The sequence below is a fragment of the Carlito syrichta genome, unplaced genomic scaffold, assembly GCF_000164805.1.
Source record: "Carlito syrichta isolate Samal-C Ts95f unplaced genomic scaffold, Tarsius_syrichta-2.0.1 Scaffold82995, whole genome shotgun sequence".
Lineage (NCBI taxonomy): Eukaryota > Metazoa > Chordata > Mammalia > Primates > Tarsiidae > Carlito > Carlito syrichta.
This window is the reverse complement of record NW_007027091.1, coordinates 242,254-261,713: the sequence shown is the minus strand read 5'-3', so window position 1 is coordinate 261,713 and position 19,460 is coordinate 242,254. Positions and strand designations below refer to the sequence as shown.

At 41.3% G+C, this 19,460-nt stretch overlaps 1 protein-coding gene across 1 annotated transcript in view; it reads left to right on the top strand.

The window, feature by feature from the left end:
- The window catches only part of MAATS1 (MYCBP associated and testis expressed 1), a 53,188-nt gene extending 35,249 nt beyond the window's left edge, over positions 1–17,939 (top strand). Inside the window, exons 11-17 of the mRNA XM_008056027.2 lie at positions 76–192; positions 2,196–2,267; positions 3,641–3,787; positions 6,408–6,629; positions 12,982–13,130; positions 13,800–13,891; positions 17,500–17,939. Of these exons, the coding sequence (XP_008054218.1) occupies positions 76–192; positions 2,196–2,267; positions 3,641–3,787; positions 6,408–6,629; positions 12,982–13,130; positions 13,800–13,891; positions 17,500–17,660 (960 nt within the window). The 3' untranslated portion in view covers positions 17,661–17,939. The remainder of the gene's footprint in view (positions 1–75; positions 193–2,195; positions 2,268–3,640; positions 3,788–6,407; positions 6,630–12,981; positions 13,131–13,799; positions 13,892–17,499) is intronic.
- The last annotated feature ends 1,521 nt before the right edge of the window (positions 17,940–19,460 follow it).

The window sequence follows — 19,460 nt, the reverse complement described above, 5'->3', positions numbered from 1 at the left end:
AAAAAAAAAAAAAAAAAAAGAGAGAGAGAGAGAAAATGAAAAGGTAAGGGATGACGTTAATTGGTACTATTTCAGGCACTGATGGATAAGAAGAGTAAAGTTCTTGAAGCAAAGAAGCCCCTTCGCTTTCTCCAAAGAAAACCAATCCCTCAACCTCGGCTTCCAACCCCAACTTTGGAAATGAATTCTAATGTAAGTCTGACACTTTTTATTGAAATGCCAAATTGATTATTGTGGTCAGTGTATTCTTAGGGCAGCTTGGGATGAAAGCAAATCTAATTTAACAGTGTTAGTTAGTCCTGAGTTCTGACTTAGATGTTGTCTTTATTCTTCTGTATCGAACATTAAACACACATACAAATAAGCAAAATGAAATCTAAATAGAATTCTTTTCAAGAATAAAAACATAAAGAATAAAATGTATTTCTGTGAAAAGTTGGCATCAGAAGGTAATGCTCATATATATCAAATAGAAAAACAAGGTTGAGGCCAGACTTGATGGCTCTGCCTATAATCCCAGCACTTCGGGAGTTCAAGGTGAGTGCATTTCCTGAGCCTACAGGTTCGAGACCAGCCTGGGCAACTTGGCGAGACCTCGTCTCTACAATAAATCAAAAGCCGGGTGTGGTAGCACGCACCTGTAGTTCAGGCTACTTGGAAGACTGAGGTAGAAGGATCGTCATCGGAGCCCAGCAGGTCATAGCTGGGTTGGCTGTGAGTGTGCTACTGCACTCCGGCCTGGGCGACTGAATGAGACTCTAACTCAGAAAAGAAAAATAACGTTGAATGGTGATTAGGTACCATAACTGTCTTTCCATTTGGGGAGGTGGCTGATGAACGCTAGAGTCAAAGAGAAACAAGATGCCAGAGGTATCATCTAGACAGGTTGGCTCCTGGTGTAGGAATGACTGAAAGGGGTCATCCTGACCAGGGCCACGTTTCACCCAACTCAGTGTGGAAAAGGCACCGAGTTGGTTAGGACCTAGAGGACTGACAGACTAAACAAATCCACAAGGAACTGCTGGAGATGCTGCAATGCAAGCATTTCACTTTACGGAGAGAAATTTGCCTGGTGGATAAGAATGACTCTCTTGGCTGGTCAGCACATTAATTCCCAGTATAGAGCAGTTCTCACAAGAAGCCAAGTTGTAATCTGAAGGTTGGTGTGTTCCTTGGTGGAGGCGGGTGTTGATGGGAGATGTCTCTAATGCCTGCTTCCACCTCTGAGGGTCATGGGCCTGGAGTGCTCCCCTTCTCTAGACCTTGTACAGGCCTTTGGTTAACACAGTGTCTTTCATATGTGGTAATGCCATCCATTGGACTGCTGCTTTCTTTTACATTCAAAGGTGTCTTGGTTAAATTTCCAGACCCTACTCTTTCTGCTTTAGAAATACAGTATTTAAGATGATTTTTGTAGATGGCTAATCTTGTCCATTATATTATTTATTTATTTTTCCTGAGTCAGGGTCTCACTCTGTCATCCAGGCTGGAGTGCATGATTATGGCTCACCACGGCCTCAACCTCCTAGGCTCAGGCAATCCTTCTTCCTCAGCCTCCCAAGTAGCTGGGACTATAGGCGCACTCCATCACCCCCTACTAATTTTTTGATTTATTATAGAGACGAGGTCTTGCTATGTTGACTAGGCTGCTCTCAAACTCCTGGGCTCAAGCAATCCTCCAGCCTCGGCTTCCCAAAGTGTAGGGATTGCAGGCATGAGCCACCATACCTGGCCCATTATATTCTGATTTTACCAGTGTAGCTAAATTCTTGTGAGAAGCACCTCATTCTAACAAAGACTAACTGTATTCTGTTTCTACTCATGATCCAATGTGAAAATGCTATTGCAGAAAGATGTTAGAAGCAATACTTGTTGCATCAGGAAAGATTTTGCTGGAAAGGAGTACAGGAAAAATGAAAATGTCTTCATTTTTAAGGATAGGGTGGCAGCGAATGAATTTTTTGCTCTTCATACAATTTGCTTTTGATGAAAAATAATAATGAATTTTAACGATACAGTAAGTAACATTAAAAATTGCATATGTTCCGTGAGGGCAGGGACCGTGCTTTATTTCTCTTTAAATCTTTTTGGCATTGAGCACAGTCTCTTTTGCTTAAAATAAGTCTTCAAAAGAATATCTGATGCTGGGACTGCTGCAGTTCTCAAGCTGCTTGATTCTCCCTTTGTTCTTTCAGGAAGAAGAAGAAATAGAAATGGCTGTGATCCACCTTCAAAAATTACTCCGGGGCAGAGTTGTTCAGAACATGGTGTGTAGGTCCAAACACTGACCCTGTGTTCCTCCTTTGAGAATAGTTTATTTTAGAATGCATATGTGTTTTGATTCCTTGGGGAAGAATTCCCTCCTGCACTCTGGTGTCCTATTCAGCTGAGCTCTTGAATTACCTACCTGCCCACTTCCTTTGAGTGCCATCATTTGTCCAGGTGGGTGGCACAGTGTCAAGGAGGGAGAGAAAGAGGACCTGCCTGCTGTTTGCCACAGTTGTAACCAAGGCAGCGTGAAACTCAGTTCTTCCTTGGAATTGCTAAATCTATACATTTTCTCACCTGAATTTTAACTATTAAAGCATCATAAGCCAGGTGGATTCCCCAATTTTTCACAAAGTCATAATACAATTATCTGTGTTTGCATATAGCTGACAGTATCTACATTATAAATAAAATAGCTAAATAATAAAAATTACAGTTCTGAACCCTTACTATATGCCAACATTATATATTCTCTGCTCTGCATATATCACTTTTTTTCCTATCAATAATTTCATTTTACAGATAAGTAATCTGGGTTTGAGATTTAGTTAACTGCCAGCAAATTCAATTCTGATATTCCTACTATAAAGCCTTAGCCAGATTATTTGTGTTGCCGGAGCAGACATACTTCATGTATAAAACGAACTAATATAAAGCCCCAGTTAATTTTTTCCCCCAAACAGCTATAACTCTTAAGAGACTCAGTTATGATGAGTGAGTCAGCTGGATGAGCAACTGTGTTCAGCACTATTTCTTACTCTCCTTTCAGTATTTCCCCAAGAGAGACACCACAATTAGCAGATTGTTTATTACAAACCAGGGGCAGATTTACTGGAAAAGAAAATATCACCATGAAAAATGCCACCCCAGGTTTCTTTTTTTAAAAATATAAGTGGGACAGGCAGATTGCGACTCCCAGGCATCCCACACAGTAGGCAGGTCACCTTAGGGGTTACCTTTACTCGCTCATAAATTCATCTCACATTAGCAGTGAGGATTTGGGCATTATCTTGAATCATTATTTTCCTTACCTATAAGCTTAACCTGGCATATTCCAGGTTTCTTGGGGCAGAAGCACAGGAAATGAGGGAAAGGTTCTAGTTTCTGAATATGACCCTATAGCTGTCACCTTGTCTGTGAGAAGCAGTGAGTAAACAGTTCACTGAAAATTAAGCCCATTTGCTGCCTGAGCAGCTGAAGGCACAGAAAAGAGGGCTGGACTCCCGCTATGCGGAACACATCTGCTCTGTGGCTCCCAAAAGGCAGAACAGAACCCACCATTCACAAGTGTCACACAAGTCACTGTGTGCAACTCCTCATGCTTGGCACAAAGGGATGGTAACTTACAGGTCTTTGATTTGGTTTGATACAGATGTTTGAAGGCAAAGAAAAGCGACTGGAGTTGATCCAGGAGTTGCGCACCAGCCATGCCCTGCAAGAAGACGAGAAGCTGGTGAAAAAAGCCGAGAAGCAAGTGACCCTGGCCTTGCAGCGACAGAGAAACTTGCATGAGCACAAGGTTTTTCCTTGCTTCTCTTGTTACTTTCTTGTTACATTGCCCTCCCCATTTTTATTATTGCACTAGCAACATTCTTATAACAATAAATGAAATGATAAAAAAGAAACACTCCCACAGTCCCCCCACTCTATCAGCATTCTTAAACAATGCTGCTGCAGTCTGCAATTTGACTGGGGATGTGCCCTCGCTGAATTGAATGTGGTGCTATTTTCTCTATTTATAAAACAACAACAAAAACAAAAAATATGTATTTATTCGACTTTAAGATTTTTTTCCCTTCTAATTGTTCTTAAATATTTGACGATGGCTGTATTTCAGAGGGTTTAGCAGAATGAATAAGTAATACAAGCAATGTGAAAAATGAGATTTATTTTAAAATATCAGCACTTACCTTCTGAGTTTTAGAGCTGTATGTAGTTCCATGGTGGTTAAACTGCATATTAAATATGTTACTGACTGCTCTTTGGTGACTTTCATCATGATCTCCCGGCCCTGTGTCACCTGACACAGCTAACTCTAGCTCTAAACCAGCAACTGTTGAAGTTTTTTCTGTTCTCTTCCAGTGTTTGTCTGTAGATGCCGCTTTTTAATGTTGTTAACTATAGTGTAGATACACGCTTACTTCCTCGTCCTCTTTTCTGTAAGTCAATCTGAAACAGAATCAATTTGCCCAGAGTTGAGTGTAATAAGGAAGTAATACAGCAAAGTTAATATGACCCACCTTTGGTAACATGCACAGTTGTGCTATTTGGGAGTTGGGCACAACTGGCTAGCAGCTCAGAAATGACCACAGCTTTATGTCTTTTACACGACAGCAGTGCTAGGGATGGTCGCTGAGCTTGGGGACCTGTGGTGGGGTGGTGGAGAAGGAAACTGCTGGCCATGAGACCTAACAGAGGGACCAGAGAAAGGAAAGGAGAATGTGAACACTGAAGTCCCTGGATCTGGAAGTCCTGGCATCTTGGACATATGGGAGCAGAACGTCCTGAAAGCATTAGGTCCTGAGACTCTGGATGGAAAAATGCCCTCCTTGACCCTTTGTAGTTTCCTATGGTGGCCTTGGGCTGATGCAACTAAGCCAACACAGTCTTTTCAACTCATTCATTTAGGGGATATATACATGATGGAGATATGTCAGCTGAGTTAAGAGAAGAGTTAAGGGGAAAGGCTGTCACTTAGCCAAGGACTCAATCCTCTTACCTTCGGCTGTTCCTGGACGCACCAATAATTTGCAGAGGTCTGAGAGAGTGTACATCTCACATGTAGCTACAGCAATGCTGCTCCCTCCTCTCATGCCTCTTTCGTATTTCTATGGAAAATGCACACTTCCCAACTTGCAGTGCATTACATGATATGACTGCAGCAGAATCATCTTCCTAAATATTTTTTCTTAATTTAAAATTAGATTGTACTACCTGAGCATACTCAAATTTCTTGCTGAGAGAGGAGGCTAGACATGAACAGGTAGCCATCTCAGGATGTTAAATAAGGATTGCATCTGACCCCAAAGTAAGAGATTTTATGCTCCCCAGAGACAAGAAGAGAATCAGTTTATGGTCTCTGGGCTAAATGTCTACTGTTTATGATAAAATGGAAGGAGTAGTAAGATACTTTAGCTTTACCCTTTCTTTCCATCTCTTCCTGTCCCATAAGTACAGTTGAACTTTGTATTAGAAAATGTGTGTGAGCTAGGAGGGGCGCAAGAATGAGGATGGGAGAGCTGGGGCTAACAACTACACTTGACTGACAGTTTCACCCATGGCCACTGAGACCTGTGAGCATTCCTTCACTTCAGATACAAACCAGGAGGGAAACTGGGCACAGAGGGAGAACTGTCACCATTAAAGTCACATATGACTGGCAGAAGAGCCCTTGCTCCCTGTACGTGAGGATAGGAGAGGGAATGGGGTGAGGTTGCAAAGGATAAATCATCTTAAACTACTTTTCTTCTCCATATGTCAAAGCCAGAACAGGAATCCATAAATAGGTGCTGTGGCTTACTCCTGGCTAAGAGCACTATGGGTCCCTTATTTTACTCAGTGATCACATAGACACTTTTTTTCCTGTGCTGTTTCAAAGATGGCTGCTAATGGCTTTGAAGTTATTAAAAGACTAAAAAGTACCAAGGTTTTCTACTTTCATGTTATTCAAGATCTTAACCTCAAACTTGTGTGAAAGGACAGATACTAAAAAATTAAAAAGTATCATTAGTGAATTTCTAGGAAATTCTATTTTATTAAATTCTAATATTATCTTTAATGAAAACCTTGACATTTTCCTTCATGTCTGGGAAGACACACTTTGCCTTCTGGATAAAATTGGAAGAAAAAAAACCATTCTGTGTGGTTGCTCACAGAAATGTCTTGCTAAATCCTCTTCATAATTTTAAGATTATGATCCTTCAATGACCAACTAAACAGTCTAGTTTCTCATGCCCGAGTTTTACTAGTAAGGACCCTTATGATGGGGCCCATCTAGAGGCAATATTCCTAATAAAACACAGAATGCATTCTGAAAGTGAATTAATTGACTCAAGAGTTCCGAGCAATCCAGCACCCCGCCGAATAATCACTGCTTCCCGTGGAATTTATATCCTTAAAGTTCTGTTATTATTTTCAAGGTGTCACTGGTTGAAAACCATTTGGCTGGGCTGGAAGGAAGGGCACTGGCAGACATGTTTGACTTCTTGTCCAAAGAGCTGGTGAGGCTGCAGGAAGAGAGGAGGATCCATGCCTTTGCCATGCTGGCCGAGCGCCAGCGGCGGATGCGAGAGGCTGAGGAGAGTGGCCGGCGCCAGGTGGAGCAACGGCGCCTGCAGGAGGAGGACCAGATATTTAAAGAGGCAAGTGGGGGCAACTGGTGTCAAGCCAAGGGACACTCATGACTAGAATTGGCCTTTGTGTTTTTTCATTTATTCCACAGATATGCATTGGGTTCCTACTGTATGCCAGAAACTGTGCAAAAGTGTGTGGGAAACGTTGGAGGAACAAACCCAGACATGGTTTCTTCTCTGCTGTAGCTTAAACAACATATAACATGCACATAAACAACATATAACATGCACATATGTACAGAATTAGAAACTATCATGAGTTCCACAAAGGAAGGGGATGGGGCCCAGAGACACAGGTTTACTCTGCTTGCTGTATGGAAACAGGCTAGAGGGAGGACAGAGTGGAAACAAGGGGGCCAGGAAGGCGCTGCTAAGTCGTCGAGGCCAGAGTAAGAGATGGGGGGAAGTCGAGTGTAACACCTAGTGTCAGGTGAAAGAAACTGGACGATGATGGCACCATTTTTTGCTGTAGACGAGTTGAGAGAGGAGTAGGTTTAGGGGCAGGGATGAAATCAGGGATTCAGTTTATATGTAGATTGAGACAACTAAGTGGAGGTGTCCTGTCAGTAGATGGATATACAAGATGGAATTTAGAAGAGAGGTTTGGCTGAAGGTATACATTTGGGAGTTAGTGTGTACCAGTTAGTGGTTAGAATTCTGGCCAAGGCACAATGGATGTGAAATTCCAGAGTAACCCGATGCAAACTCAGAGGAAATTCTAGGAACCTCCAATATGATATCTTAATCTCTGTCACTCTCATCAAGAATACAAAATGTCAAGTGTTAAAATTGGAGATTTGTGAAGATTTCTTTAAAGGGAACACCGAGAAATATTGGGGGGATGCTTCCCTTTTCCCATAGTCAAGCAAAAGGAGCTTCAGTGGCACCACCTGGGAACATATCTGTCTTTTCAGGGTGTCTGACCCCCTAGGGAATAGAGGAAGCGATGTGGGCTAGCTGGCTGTGTTGGAAGAGGGCATAGAAGAGGCTGCAGGGGCGGTCGGCATGCCCAGAATATGCCAAGGCTGGGCTGTGTGAGCATGTCCCTGGACCAGATGGGAGAAATTAAAAAGGGCCAGCCAAAAACTTTAAAAAATTTCTCTCCAAAATGGCTGTCTGAATCTATATATGGATACGTTTGTGCTCCTCTGGTTTGAAAAAAAAGTATACATATAAATGTATATGTATGCTATGTCAATTTTTTTGGGGGGGAGTTGGAGTCTCACCCTGTTGTCCAGGCTGGAATGCAGTGTCACACTCACGGCCACCCCAGCGTCGATCTGCTGAACTCCGGTGATCCTTCCACCTCAGCCTTCTAAGTGAGACCTCGTCTCTACAGTAAATCAAAAATTAGCCAGGTGTGCTACCACGCCTGGCTAATTTTTGATTTACTGTAGAGACGAGGTGTCACTAAGTTGCCAAGGCTGGTCTCAAACCCGTGGGCTCAGGCAATCCACTCGCCTTGGCCGCCCAAAGTGCTGGGATTACAGTGGTCTGAAATTTTAATGATTTATCTGGTTTCTATGGAATTAGGATTAATCCATGGACAATATTTGGTGTGTGTGTGTTTTGTGTAATCTAAAAGTTTTTATTAAAACTATATACAGCTTATGAAGTTTAGGGTTCTCCATTGTCAAGTTCACGTTTCCAACTAACAGCATCGCTTAACAGTGGGGATCCACTCTGACAAATGAGTCATCAGGCATTTCTGTCATTGTGCAAACATCACAGAGCATATTTGCATAAACCTAGATGGTGTAGCCTACTGCATACCTAGGCTTATGGTATAGCCCATTGCTCCTAGGCTTCAAACCTGTACAGCATGTTACTCTTCTGAACACTGTAGGCAACTGTAACACAATGGCAAGTATCTGTGTCTCTGAATATAGGAAAGGTACAGTAAAAATATGGTATAAAAGATTAAAAAGCAGTACACTTACTGTGTAAAATGTAGGACATTACTGTGAATGGAGCTTGCAGGACTAGAAGTTAGTTGCTCTGGATAAGTCAGTGAGTGAGTGTAAAGGCCTAGGACATGACTGTACACTCCTGTAGACTGTATAAAAAACTGTCTGTACACTTGGGCTACACTAAATTTATTTAAAATTTTTTTCTTTCTTTAACAATAAAGTAGGTCAGGCATGGTGGCTCATGCCTGTAATCCCAGCACTTCGGGAGGCTGAGGTGAGAGGATTGCCTGAGCCCACGGTTTTGAGACCAGCTTGGGTAACATGGTGAGACCTCATCTCTACAATTAAAAAAAAAAAAATAGCCAGGCATGGTAGCACGTGGCTGTAGTTCCAGCTACTTGGAAAGCTGAGGCAGAAGGATCACCTGAGCTCAGCAGGTCGAGGCTGCCGTGGCCGTGAGCATGCCACTGCCTTCCAGTCTGGGTGACAGAGTGAGACTCCAACTCAAAAATTAAATTAATTAATTAACCTGAGCTTACTGTAACTTTTTTACTTTATAACCTTTAAAATTAAAAAAAAGTTGACTCTTTTATGGTAACACAGCTTAAAACACAAACATATTGTACAACTGTACAAAAAGATTTTATTTCTTTATATCCTTATTCTATAAGCTTTTCTCTATTTCTAAAATTTTCTATTTTTTTTTTTCTTAAATTTTTTTTTTTGTTAAAAGCTAACATACAAACACACACATTAGCCTAGGCGTACACAGGATCAAAATCATCAATATCACTGTCTTTTCCTCCACATCTTGTCCCACCAGAAGGTCATTGGGGCAGTAACATGCATGGAGCTGTCATCTCCTATGGCAACATACCTTCTTTTGGAATGCCTCCTGGAGGACCTGCCTAAAGCTTACAGTTAACTTTTTTATTTTTTATAGGTAGATGGAGTATACTCTAAAATAATCACAAAAAGTATAGTATAGTATACATATAAACAAGTAGCACTCATTTATCATCAAGTATCATGTGTTGTACATAATTCTATGTGCTGGAGTTTTATATGACTGGCAGTACAGTAGGTTTGTTTATACCAACATCACCACAGACATGTGGGTAATGTATTGTGCTACGATGTTACAAGGGCTATCATGTCACTAGGTGTTAGAAATTCTTCAGCTCTACTATAATTGTATAGAACCATAGTGTCATATATGGGTCCATCATTGACTGAAACATCATTTTTCTAACTTCCTATCGTTTTGTTTTTTTTAAAGACAGGGCCTAGCTCTGTCACTCAGGCTGGAGTTCAGTGGCATGATCATAGCTTACTGTAGACTCGAGGGCTCAAACCATCCTTCCACCTCAGCCTCCCCAGTAGGGAACTGGCTGGGACTACAGGCATGTGCCACCGCACCTGGCTAATTAAACAAGATTTTTTTTTTTTTGTAGAGATGAGGTCTCGCTATGTTTCCCAGGCTGTTCTTGAATTCCTTGCCTCAAATGATCCCCCTGTCTCATCCTCCCAAATCACTGGGAGGCCACCATGCCCAGCCTTCAACTTCCTTCTACCTTAACACACTTTTCTTCAAAAAGAATTACTGAGTTTTAGAAATTATTGGCAAGCCATTACCTAATATCACTCGGCTGGGGATGGGAAGAACTAACTGGGGGTAAGAATAAAAATAAATGGAACAGAGGAACAATTGTACTCAAAAACAGAGGAAGGAAAATGCTGGTAAAAAGCGTCATAGGAAAGACTCTCCTAGTGAGAATGATGCCAGAAACACCAGGTCTGTCTAGAAAAAGCAAGAAGGGGTTAAGATAACCCTTCTAACCTGATATAAAGTCCACTTTTGTTTTTAAAAAAATGTATCCAGCTATGGACCCACAGCTTCAAATACTTACATTATTTTAATTCCCAATCTCCCTAGTTAAAATACAATGACTAGTTTCCTTCCCCAACCTCCATTCATACAAACCCTCTTGAAGATAAATGTTTGTTCATAATATACAAAAAGACAAATGTATCTAATAAATTTCAAGAAAAAAATAACATATAGAGAATGAGAAACAAGATACAGAGAGTCACAAACTCATATATACACATTTTTGCAGGCACATACACAAAGACACAGTCACAAATACAATCCAGTGTGCTCAATATTAGCAAAGACATGGAGAAACACACATAGACACACATATAAGCCTCCTATGTTTTCTTGGTCACTCATGCTTCTGGTATAAGCACAAATGTATTCAGAAGCTTACACGTTTATTTTTTATTTTTTTAAGTTGGAGGCTCACTCCATCACTTAGGCTAGAGGCAGTGGCACATTCATGGCCACCCCAGTGTCGTCCTGATGGCTCAGGTGATCCTTCCGCCTCAGCCTTCCAAATAGCTGGAACTACAGGTAGGTGCTACCACGCCCAACTAATTGTTTGATTTATTGTAGAAATGAGGTCTCGCCAAGTTGCCCAGGCTGTTCTCGAACCCATGGGCTCAGACAATCCCCTCACCTCAGCCTCCCAAAGTGCTGGGATTAAGGCTTGAACCCTGTGCCCGGTCAGTTTACACATTTATAAAGGGATACATAAACACTCAGGTACGTATGTTACTATGGGTAGACCACAGTTAGCCTCTCATGTCTCTGCCATTATACCACTCAGCTGTCTAATTGTTCCATATTGATACAACTTGCTTCCTGAGTAGAAGGGTGGTCTGGATGAGAGCAGGCATGTTGTATATTCCCTTCACCCCTTCCACAACACCAGCAGAGATCCCTGTACATAACAGACATTCAGCAGACATATTGTGATTGGTTGGGTGTTTGGTTGGTGCTGTACTAAACTGGTCATGGAGATTCCCAGAGAGAAGGCATAGGAATTCAAGGTTGGTGTTTTACAGGCAGATATACACAGTAAGTATAGACAGTAAGTATCACGCTCTCAGTTGTGCTGAAGTGGCAGTCAAGAAACAGATGCTTAACTGTTAATGAGCCCCAGGCAGGATCTCAGATACAAAGATATATTCAGACATGAAACAGAAAAGTGCCCAAGTAGCTCATAGTCTGTTGAGGAGATAGCACTTATATACATGCAAAGCTACGTGTGCTGTTGTTGATGCTCATGATACTTTCTGTGTATATACCTGTGAAACAGGCAACAGTAACCTATGTTGCTATGGTTACATACTTAGGGAGCAAAATTATAAAGAAAAGAAAGTGTTTACCATGAAAGTCATGAAAGCAAGAAGGCGCCGTGGTCAAGAAAGACCCATGGTGGCCTTCTGAGATACTGGCAGCGACGATGTGGGTCTGGTTTTGCCCTAATTAATGACACTGTACATTCATGTGCTCTGTACTTTTAAAACTCTGCATTCTATTTTATGATTTCAAGAAAGCTTAAAAAAGAAGCAGTCCATTTCTTTTTTCTTTTTTGAGTTGGAGTCTCACTCCGTCGCCCATGCTGGAGTGCAGTGGCACACTCACGGCCACCCCAGCATTGATCAGCATCCCTCCACCTCAGCCTTCCAAGTAGCCAGAACTACAGGCACGCACTAACACACCCAACTAATTTTTTTTATTTTTATTTTTTATTTTATTGTAGAGCTGAGGTCTTGTCATGTTGCCCAGGCTGGTCTCAAACCGTGGGCTCAGGCAATCCTCTCACCTCGGCCTCCAAAGTGCTGGGGTTACAGGCTTGAGCCACCGCACCTGGCCAGCAATCCATTTTTGGTATGATAGTTTAATAAATTTATCAGAGACCAAGGCTTGTTCTAGCTTTCTCCTGTCCTTAAAGCATGGCTCTTGCACCAATTTAACATCATGACTGCTGGTGTTCCAGCACTATGTTTCCATGAAGTGAGAAATGAAAGGTGAAAATTCTGTTTAAGAACCCTTTCTGAAGTTGCACGTGCTACTTCTGCATATATTCTCTTGGTCAGAACTTTGTCATATGGCCATGTCCAGCTCCTATGGGTACTAGGAAGTATAGTCTTTATTCTAGACACCTGATTGCCTAGCTAAAATTCAGGCGTTCTATTATTTAAGAGGAAGGAGAGAGGACAACGGAAAATAACTTCTAGTCTCTGCGGCAGTTAGGTAGTGTGCTACCTAAGTCACACTGCTGGTAAGAACCAGCCAGGATCCAGCCAGTGTTATTGACCCTCAAGCCCATGACTTTTCTGCATTGCTGTGTTGCCCTCCCCCTAGGAAGATCTGTAATTCTTAAATGGGCTAAATGGGTGGGGGTGTCCAGATTGTGTAGGTAGGTGGGTAAGAAACAGATTGAGTAGGTGGTAAAGAAAAGGAATGACCAGTAAAGGGACTATGATTTCATGAATGAAATACATGTGCTTAAAAAAAAGTCAGTGTTTGTGTATTCTTCTTGTCATGTTTACAGTAGTATTCCTGTTCTCAGCAAGTAGGGGTATTTTGCTTTTTGTAGGTAATTAAAGTTCACCAAAGTACTGTAACTTCCTATCTGGAAGACATAATATTGAACACCGAAGAGAGTACTGCGGAAGAACAAGCCAGGGCAGAAATTGAGAAGATGGCCGAGGAAATCAATGACATTGCTTATGAAATGGAGAGCCGGTATGTGTCAAGAGCACAGTTTGTAAAATGTGACAGCCCATTTGCTGGTACTCACATATATTTTTTCAAGAGCTTAAGATTTCACCATCAAGGAGAAACAAATATATAACTCGTGCTACAGGATCCATTATTTTATTAGCATAACTCTTTAGAAGCCAACACCCCATACTTTTATATGGCAGGAACATGGGGATTGTATTCTTAATTATCTTCCTTGGTCTGGATTACTTTCTTTCTTTCTTTTTTTTTTGAAAGCAGGATTTATTGAGAGGACAGAAAAGCTCCTACAGTGGGAGGGGACCCGAAGGGGTTGCCCTGGATTACTTTCATATTACCTACTTTAAGAATACTCAGAACATGAAAGTAGTGTGAATACGTGTGTGTGATATTACTTGAACTTTATCTCAAAGTGCTTTGCTTTCATGTATAAGCTGTATTTCTAACCTTCCCTTCCTAGCGGGCAGGGTCAATGAAAGACAGAGTCAAATCCAGATTCTCCACGGAGCTTAACAAACTCGCCAGGAATGTGATATTTCAGATCACTTAATCTAGGAAAAAGTGGTGGTGGAATTTGAGCAGTAGAGTTGCCTGCACAAGCCAGGATATATAAACAGGCAGCTCAAGTAAAGAAACTAAGGAGATCGTTAAATTTGTTTTTTATTGTTTTAGTCGAACTTTTCGTCAGTCTGAGGAGGTTGTTGCTGAGTTGGTTTATAGTTTTCTGATCCCAGAGGTGCAAAAGGAGTTTGTCAAAGAAAAAGGTAAGCCAATGTAAATGCTTTACTTTAAAATTTTTTAAAAAGATGTGAATTACTTTCAATATCTCAGAGATTTAAAACTAAACCGAGGTATGGGGAAATCACTGAAGGCGAATCACTGAGCTTGTCGAGTTCTCTCTTCATGCTGTCTGATTCCAGAGTATAATCATCTCTGGTATAGATGGGATGCAGCTCTAATTAGTGTGACAGAGTATCAACATCCAAACTTTCTTTAAAAGGAAGTTTCCAAGTTTTCAAATGAGGTATATTTTTGTGATTAAACAAAAAACATAAAGCAAATGTTGGGAATATAAAGGCTTTCACACTGTTGCAGCCTTTTGGAGGCAAGGCACGTGAACTGTGGGTGTTGGAAGGCAGGGATGCTGGGAGGGTCTAAATCTATCCTGCTGTTCTGCCTGTGCCCTGAATAGCTTGTTTCTGCTGGGACTGCATCCAAATATAAATATTCTAATTTATCATTTGTCGCAAGTAGTGTGTTTTTAAAGATTGATGCTTTTAGTCAATAGAGAAGGAGGAAAAAATGTCTTTAAACAAAAAAGAACTCAGTGCAATGGCTCTCGCTTATAACCCTAGCACTTTGAGAGGCAGAGGGAGGAGGATTACTTGAGCCTGGGAATTTGAGACCAGCTCGAGCAACCTATCAAGATCTTGTCTCTACAAAAAAATTAAAAAGTTAGCCAGGTGTGGTGATGTGTACCTGAAGTCCCAGCTACTTGGGAGGCTGAAGCAGGAAGATCGCTTGAGCCCAGGAGTTCAGAGCTGCAGTGAGCTATGATTGTACCACTGTACTTCAGCCTGGACAACAGAGTAAGGCCCCAGCTCTAAAATTTAATTTAAAAAATAAAAATAAAAAGAAGATTCTTTTGTAGCTCTGAGACTATTAGTGGCAGGCCTTATCCCAGAGGGAAGGGTGAAAATTAGGTAGAGAATAATATTTAAGTGAAACAACAGTTCAGAAGCCTCAGAATTCTGCACAGGTTTAAGCAGAAAAGTACAAAATTTCAGATCACTTAATCAGGAATAAAAGGATGGTGGAGTTCTAACACATTTGGAAAGGGCAAGGAAATCCCACTGCATGGGTGTAGTGTAATAGTCAAGCCAATACCCTCTAATGATAAGCATTTAGCTTGTTTCCAATGTGTTTTCCTATTACTAGCAGAGTTGCACTCAATATATTTAACACTTATCCTGACCGTGCTTCTGAGAGTAAATTCCTGGCAGGACAATTGCTGGGATATAGTATCTATGCATTTTACATTTTGATAGGTACTACCAGATTGCCATACAAAAATATTGTTGTCTTGCATCAGCAGCATTTGGTAGTGCCTATACCAACATTTAATTTTCAGATCCAATAATATATATTTCTGTGTTACAGTGTAAGAAAGACCTTATATTTTTCAGATCCTTGAGAAAATATGCAACTCCTTTCCACTTCTCCTAGGTCCAAAGTGTGGCCAGCCTGCTTCAGAGCCATCCCACCTGGGGGAAGTAAGGGGAAAGGGGGAACAGTGGGTCTGAGATCTCCTCCCCCAATTTCTCCTGGCTGTGCGAGGGGAGGATGTGGGGGAGGACAGGAGTGAAGGAATCCAGCATGACTTGGCTGTGGGCATTTGGGCGAGTCCTCAGCCTCTTCCCTTTACATTTCTGCCAAACCAAAAAAACCCCATGTGAACAGGGAGCACACGCTAGGACCTTTTGTTTCTTTTTTCAAGTAAAAAAACGATATGCATTATATACATTGTTTACCCCAAATTCAGGTAACATACACGGGCATTTTGAGATACCTCACTTTTTAAAAAGCTAATGAATCAGAAGGACCTTAAAGAGAACTGTGTATAAATATAAAATAACAGTAACTGCCATTGTTTTTTTTTGAGTTGGATTTTCACTCCGTTGCCCAGGCTGGAGTGCAGTGGCACACTCACAGCATCGACCTGCTGAACTCCAGCGATCCTTCCACCTCACCCTTCCAAGTAGCCAGAACTACAGGCGTGCACTACCACACCTGGCTAATTTGTTTTGATTTATTGTAGAGATGAGGTCTCGCCAAGGTGTCTGGGCTGGTCTTGAACCTGCGGACTCAGGCAGTCAACTCTCCTGGGCCTTCTGAAGTGCTGGAATTACAGGCTGAGCCACCACGCCCAACCTGCCAAATTTTAAATGTATGTTAAGTTCCACACAGTGCACTAAGCATTTAAAAATGTACATTATCCCCATGTCTTACAACAGCTATAGATGTGTTCTCATTTTTCAGTTAGGTAACTTAGCACTTGGAGACATATGACTTGCAGATTTGAACTATGGTCTGTGTGGTTCCAAAAGCCTCCCCACCCCCTTTTTAAAAAAATTTTGAGTTGGAGACTTGCTCTGCCACCCAGGCTGGAGTGCCGTTGGCAGTATCACAGTTCACAGCAGCCTCAACCTCCTTCCAGCCTCCTGAGTAGCTGGGACTACAGGTACACACCACCACGCCTGGCTACTTAAAAAAAAATTTTTTTTTGTAGAGATGAACTCTCACTATATTGTCCAAGCTGGTCTCAAAGTCCTGATCTCAAGTGATCCTACTGCCTTGGTTTCCCAAAGTACTGGGATTACAGACATGATCCACTGTGCCTGGCCCAAAGCACCCACTTTTTCAACCATACTACTGTGAAGTGCTGAAAACTACTATGTGAATTACTCTGTCAAAACTGGTTGATACCCAAAAAGCAAAGAATACACAGTGCTTCTTATAGTTCTTACTAGCTGTATGACTTTGGGTAAATTACGTAATCTCTGTGTCTATGTTTCTTTTGAAAATGGTGATAGTAGCAATACTCTCTTTTAGGATTGTGGGAGGGTTAAATGAATAATTATACGTCAACTGTGTAAAATAGTGCCTAGTATAAAAGAAAAACGCTAACTGCTAACAGCATCATCATCATCACTCCTCTCCAAAGGCTTAGATATTTAGCATTGCCTGTACCAAGCCTTGGTCATAAATATTCTTTGAATCTGCAGATTTTTCTAAAGCCATGAGCTCAGAAACTCATCATCATTCAATAAGTGCCCTCCATATTAGGAACTAAGGCTCAAAGAGAAGTATGAGACAAGGTTTTTGCTTGTAAGTCATTTACACTCTAGGTAGAAAACAAAATGTAACTCACACATTAAGTGCTCCAATACCGAGTGGGCTGTTATAAACTCAAGTGCTGTAACTGGCACATGAGCTGACATAATCAGAGGAGACTTCCTGAAGGAGCAGGGACTCGAGCTTTGAGGCTTTGCCAGAAGGTAGGACTTGGAGTACAGGCCTTCCAGGTGAAACCACTGCTGAGGAGTGGGATGCAGGCAAGCCTGGTGGGGAGGAGTGCGACAGGCTGGACCCAAGAGTGGAACAGCGAGAAAGAAAATGTGGGTTTGGTTTGCCTTGAGGAAGTGTCCTTGTAACACAGAGAACAGATCATTTTTATTTAACGCAGTCAGCCCTAAGTCACAAACTGTGTCATTTGCAGAATTGTCGTTTCGATCACTACTCTCTTGAAAACATTTGGAAATGGTTTCATTCAGCCTTTCAGAGTAAAAATTCTTCTGTCACTTTGGCACAGTGAGGAACACACAGCGGAAACATCTTCTTGCAGCCCATCAGATCATCCACAGGCACACGGAAACCATGGTCCAGAAGAGGTTAACTGAGGGCCAGCAAGAGGAGGCCTCAGACACGGACATGTTGCTTGAGAAAGAAACTCCAGATGAGGAAAGCGGCTAAGGTGAGCTTGATTTTTCACCTGGAAGGAAGTAGAGAGAAGAAAGGCAGCAAGGTTCCGCTCTGTGCTGTGCTCCAACAACCTTAATGTGAAAAGTGTGTTACTTAAGAAAATGAAGGACTTTCATTTAAATTGGCACATTTCTGGCATCTGTTTTGAAATTATTAGAGAATTGGAGTTGATATCACAATTGGACTCTTGTGTTCAGGAAACAGAACCCTGAATTATTTTTATTGGTTATTTTAGCATCACAAATAAAGCTACAGCATGTGTCAGTGTTATATATTTTAAAAGCTTGTTCTTACGGAAGCAGGCCCTAATGCCCTAATGCACTGTGTTGGTTGTCAACACAGCATGGGACAGAGAGCCTGCCCAATGCTAGCTCAGTGCCTTCTACAATGCCCACGAGGGGTTGGTTTTAGGCTCAGCTAAACATTTGTATTTGTGAAACTGACATAGGCCACATTTGGCATTACATGGACCTAGATGTATTTAGAAAGATGTAAGACAGGAAACACATCTTTCAGCAAGGTAACATTGGACGTTTCTCTTTCTGTAGGAGCCCTTGCCATATCCCCACAGAAGAACTCATAGCTATTTTCTTTGGCCTCTCGTTTACACAATTTAGATGAAAAGAGATTCACCTTGGGTGGGTACAGGAGCTGCCCTGGCTTAAAAGCCTCACTCCCCAGCGACCAGAATCTCTTGTAATAATTCCACAGGCATAGCTTCCAGCATCTCCACAAGGGATTTACCCAGTTACAAAAGTCAACATACTCACAGAAATTCAAAGCTAGAGTTTCCTATCAAGTATTAATTTTTCCCAGATGCAATTTACCAATCAAGTGTCATATTTACCCTAAGTAGTTAAAGTTGCTTAGTAACATAGTTGACACATATGACCTTATCAGGTTACTAGGAAAACAGAGCTAGAAAGTCAAGTGAAAGTAAAATTCTTATGAGGAGGAGAAATGGAGTGAACCTTCAGAGTGAACGGAGTATACCATCTCCCTCAGCCCTTCCATGGTAGAGGCACATCTTCCACTATTTTGCCCTGAGTATGTGCTAACTCTCAGGTTGGGGAAAGTACCAAGGGGAGAAATTTTAGCTTGGCATTTAGAAGGTTTGGGTCTTGGCCAGCTCTGCCACTAACTATATAATCATATACAAATAATTTCCCTTCACTTGAGGTTTGCCCAGGTACATGTTTCCAAGACACCCTCTGCAGGGGAATCTTTTGAATCTTAAGTCCCAACCGAGGGGATCATGGAAGGAATGGGACGTTAAGAGAGCAGAAAGAAAATTGATAAATGACTCCTGCATGTCAAGTTGTAGTTGTAAATTACAGTAGAAAAGTTCCTGACTTTAATTAATAATGAAATAACCTCTAAAATAATTTAAAAGATAAGCTGTATATTTACATGTAATATTATATATTACTTATAAAATATAAACTCAAGAAGCAAAGCATTTTAGCTATTTTATTATTGTGATAAAAGTAAGCCTTAGGGTTGAGGTAGTCATTTTTCTTTTTTTGTAAACTTTTAATTTTTTTATTTTAAAGATGTGGGGTACAATTCAGGGTAGGTATACAAATGTTCATTATGCAGGTACCCTTGTTGATGAGGTGAACCCTCCTTCCCCAGGCAGGCAAATCTAATAATATTAACAATTTACACAGTTTGAATTAAATATATCTGCATTTACTTCTGATTATGATACCTACTCTATGACATCCATGGTGACCTGGGAAATCAAGTCGAGGATTACAAAAAGCATCTTCTGTTTTATCCTTAGTGAAA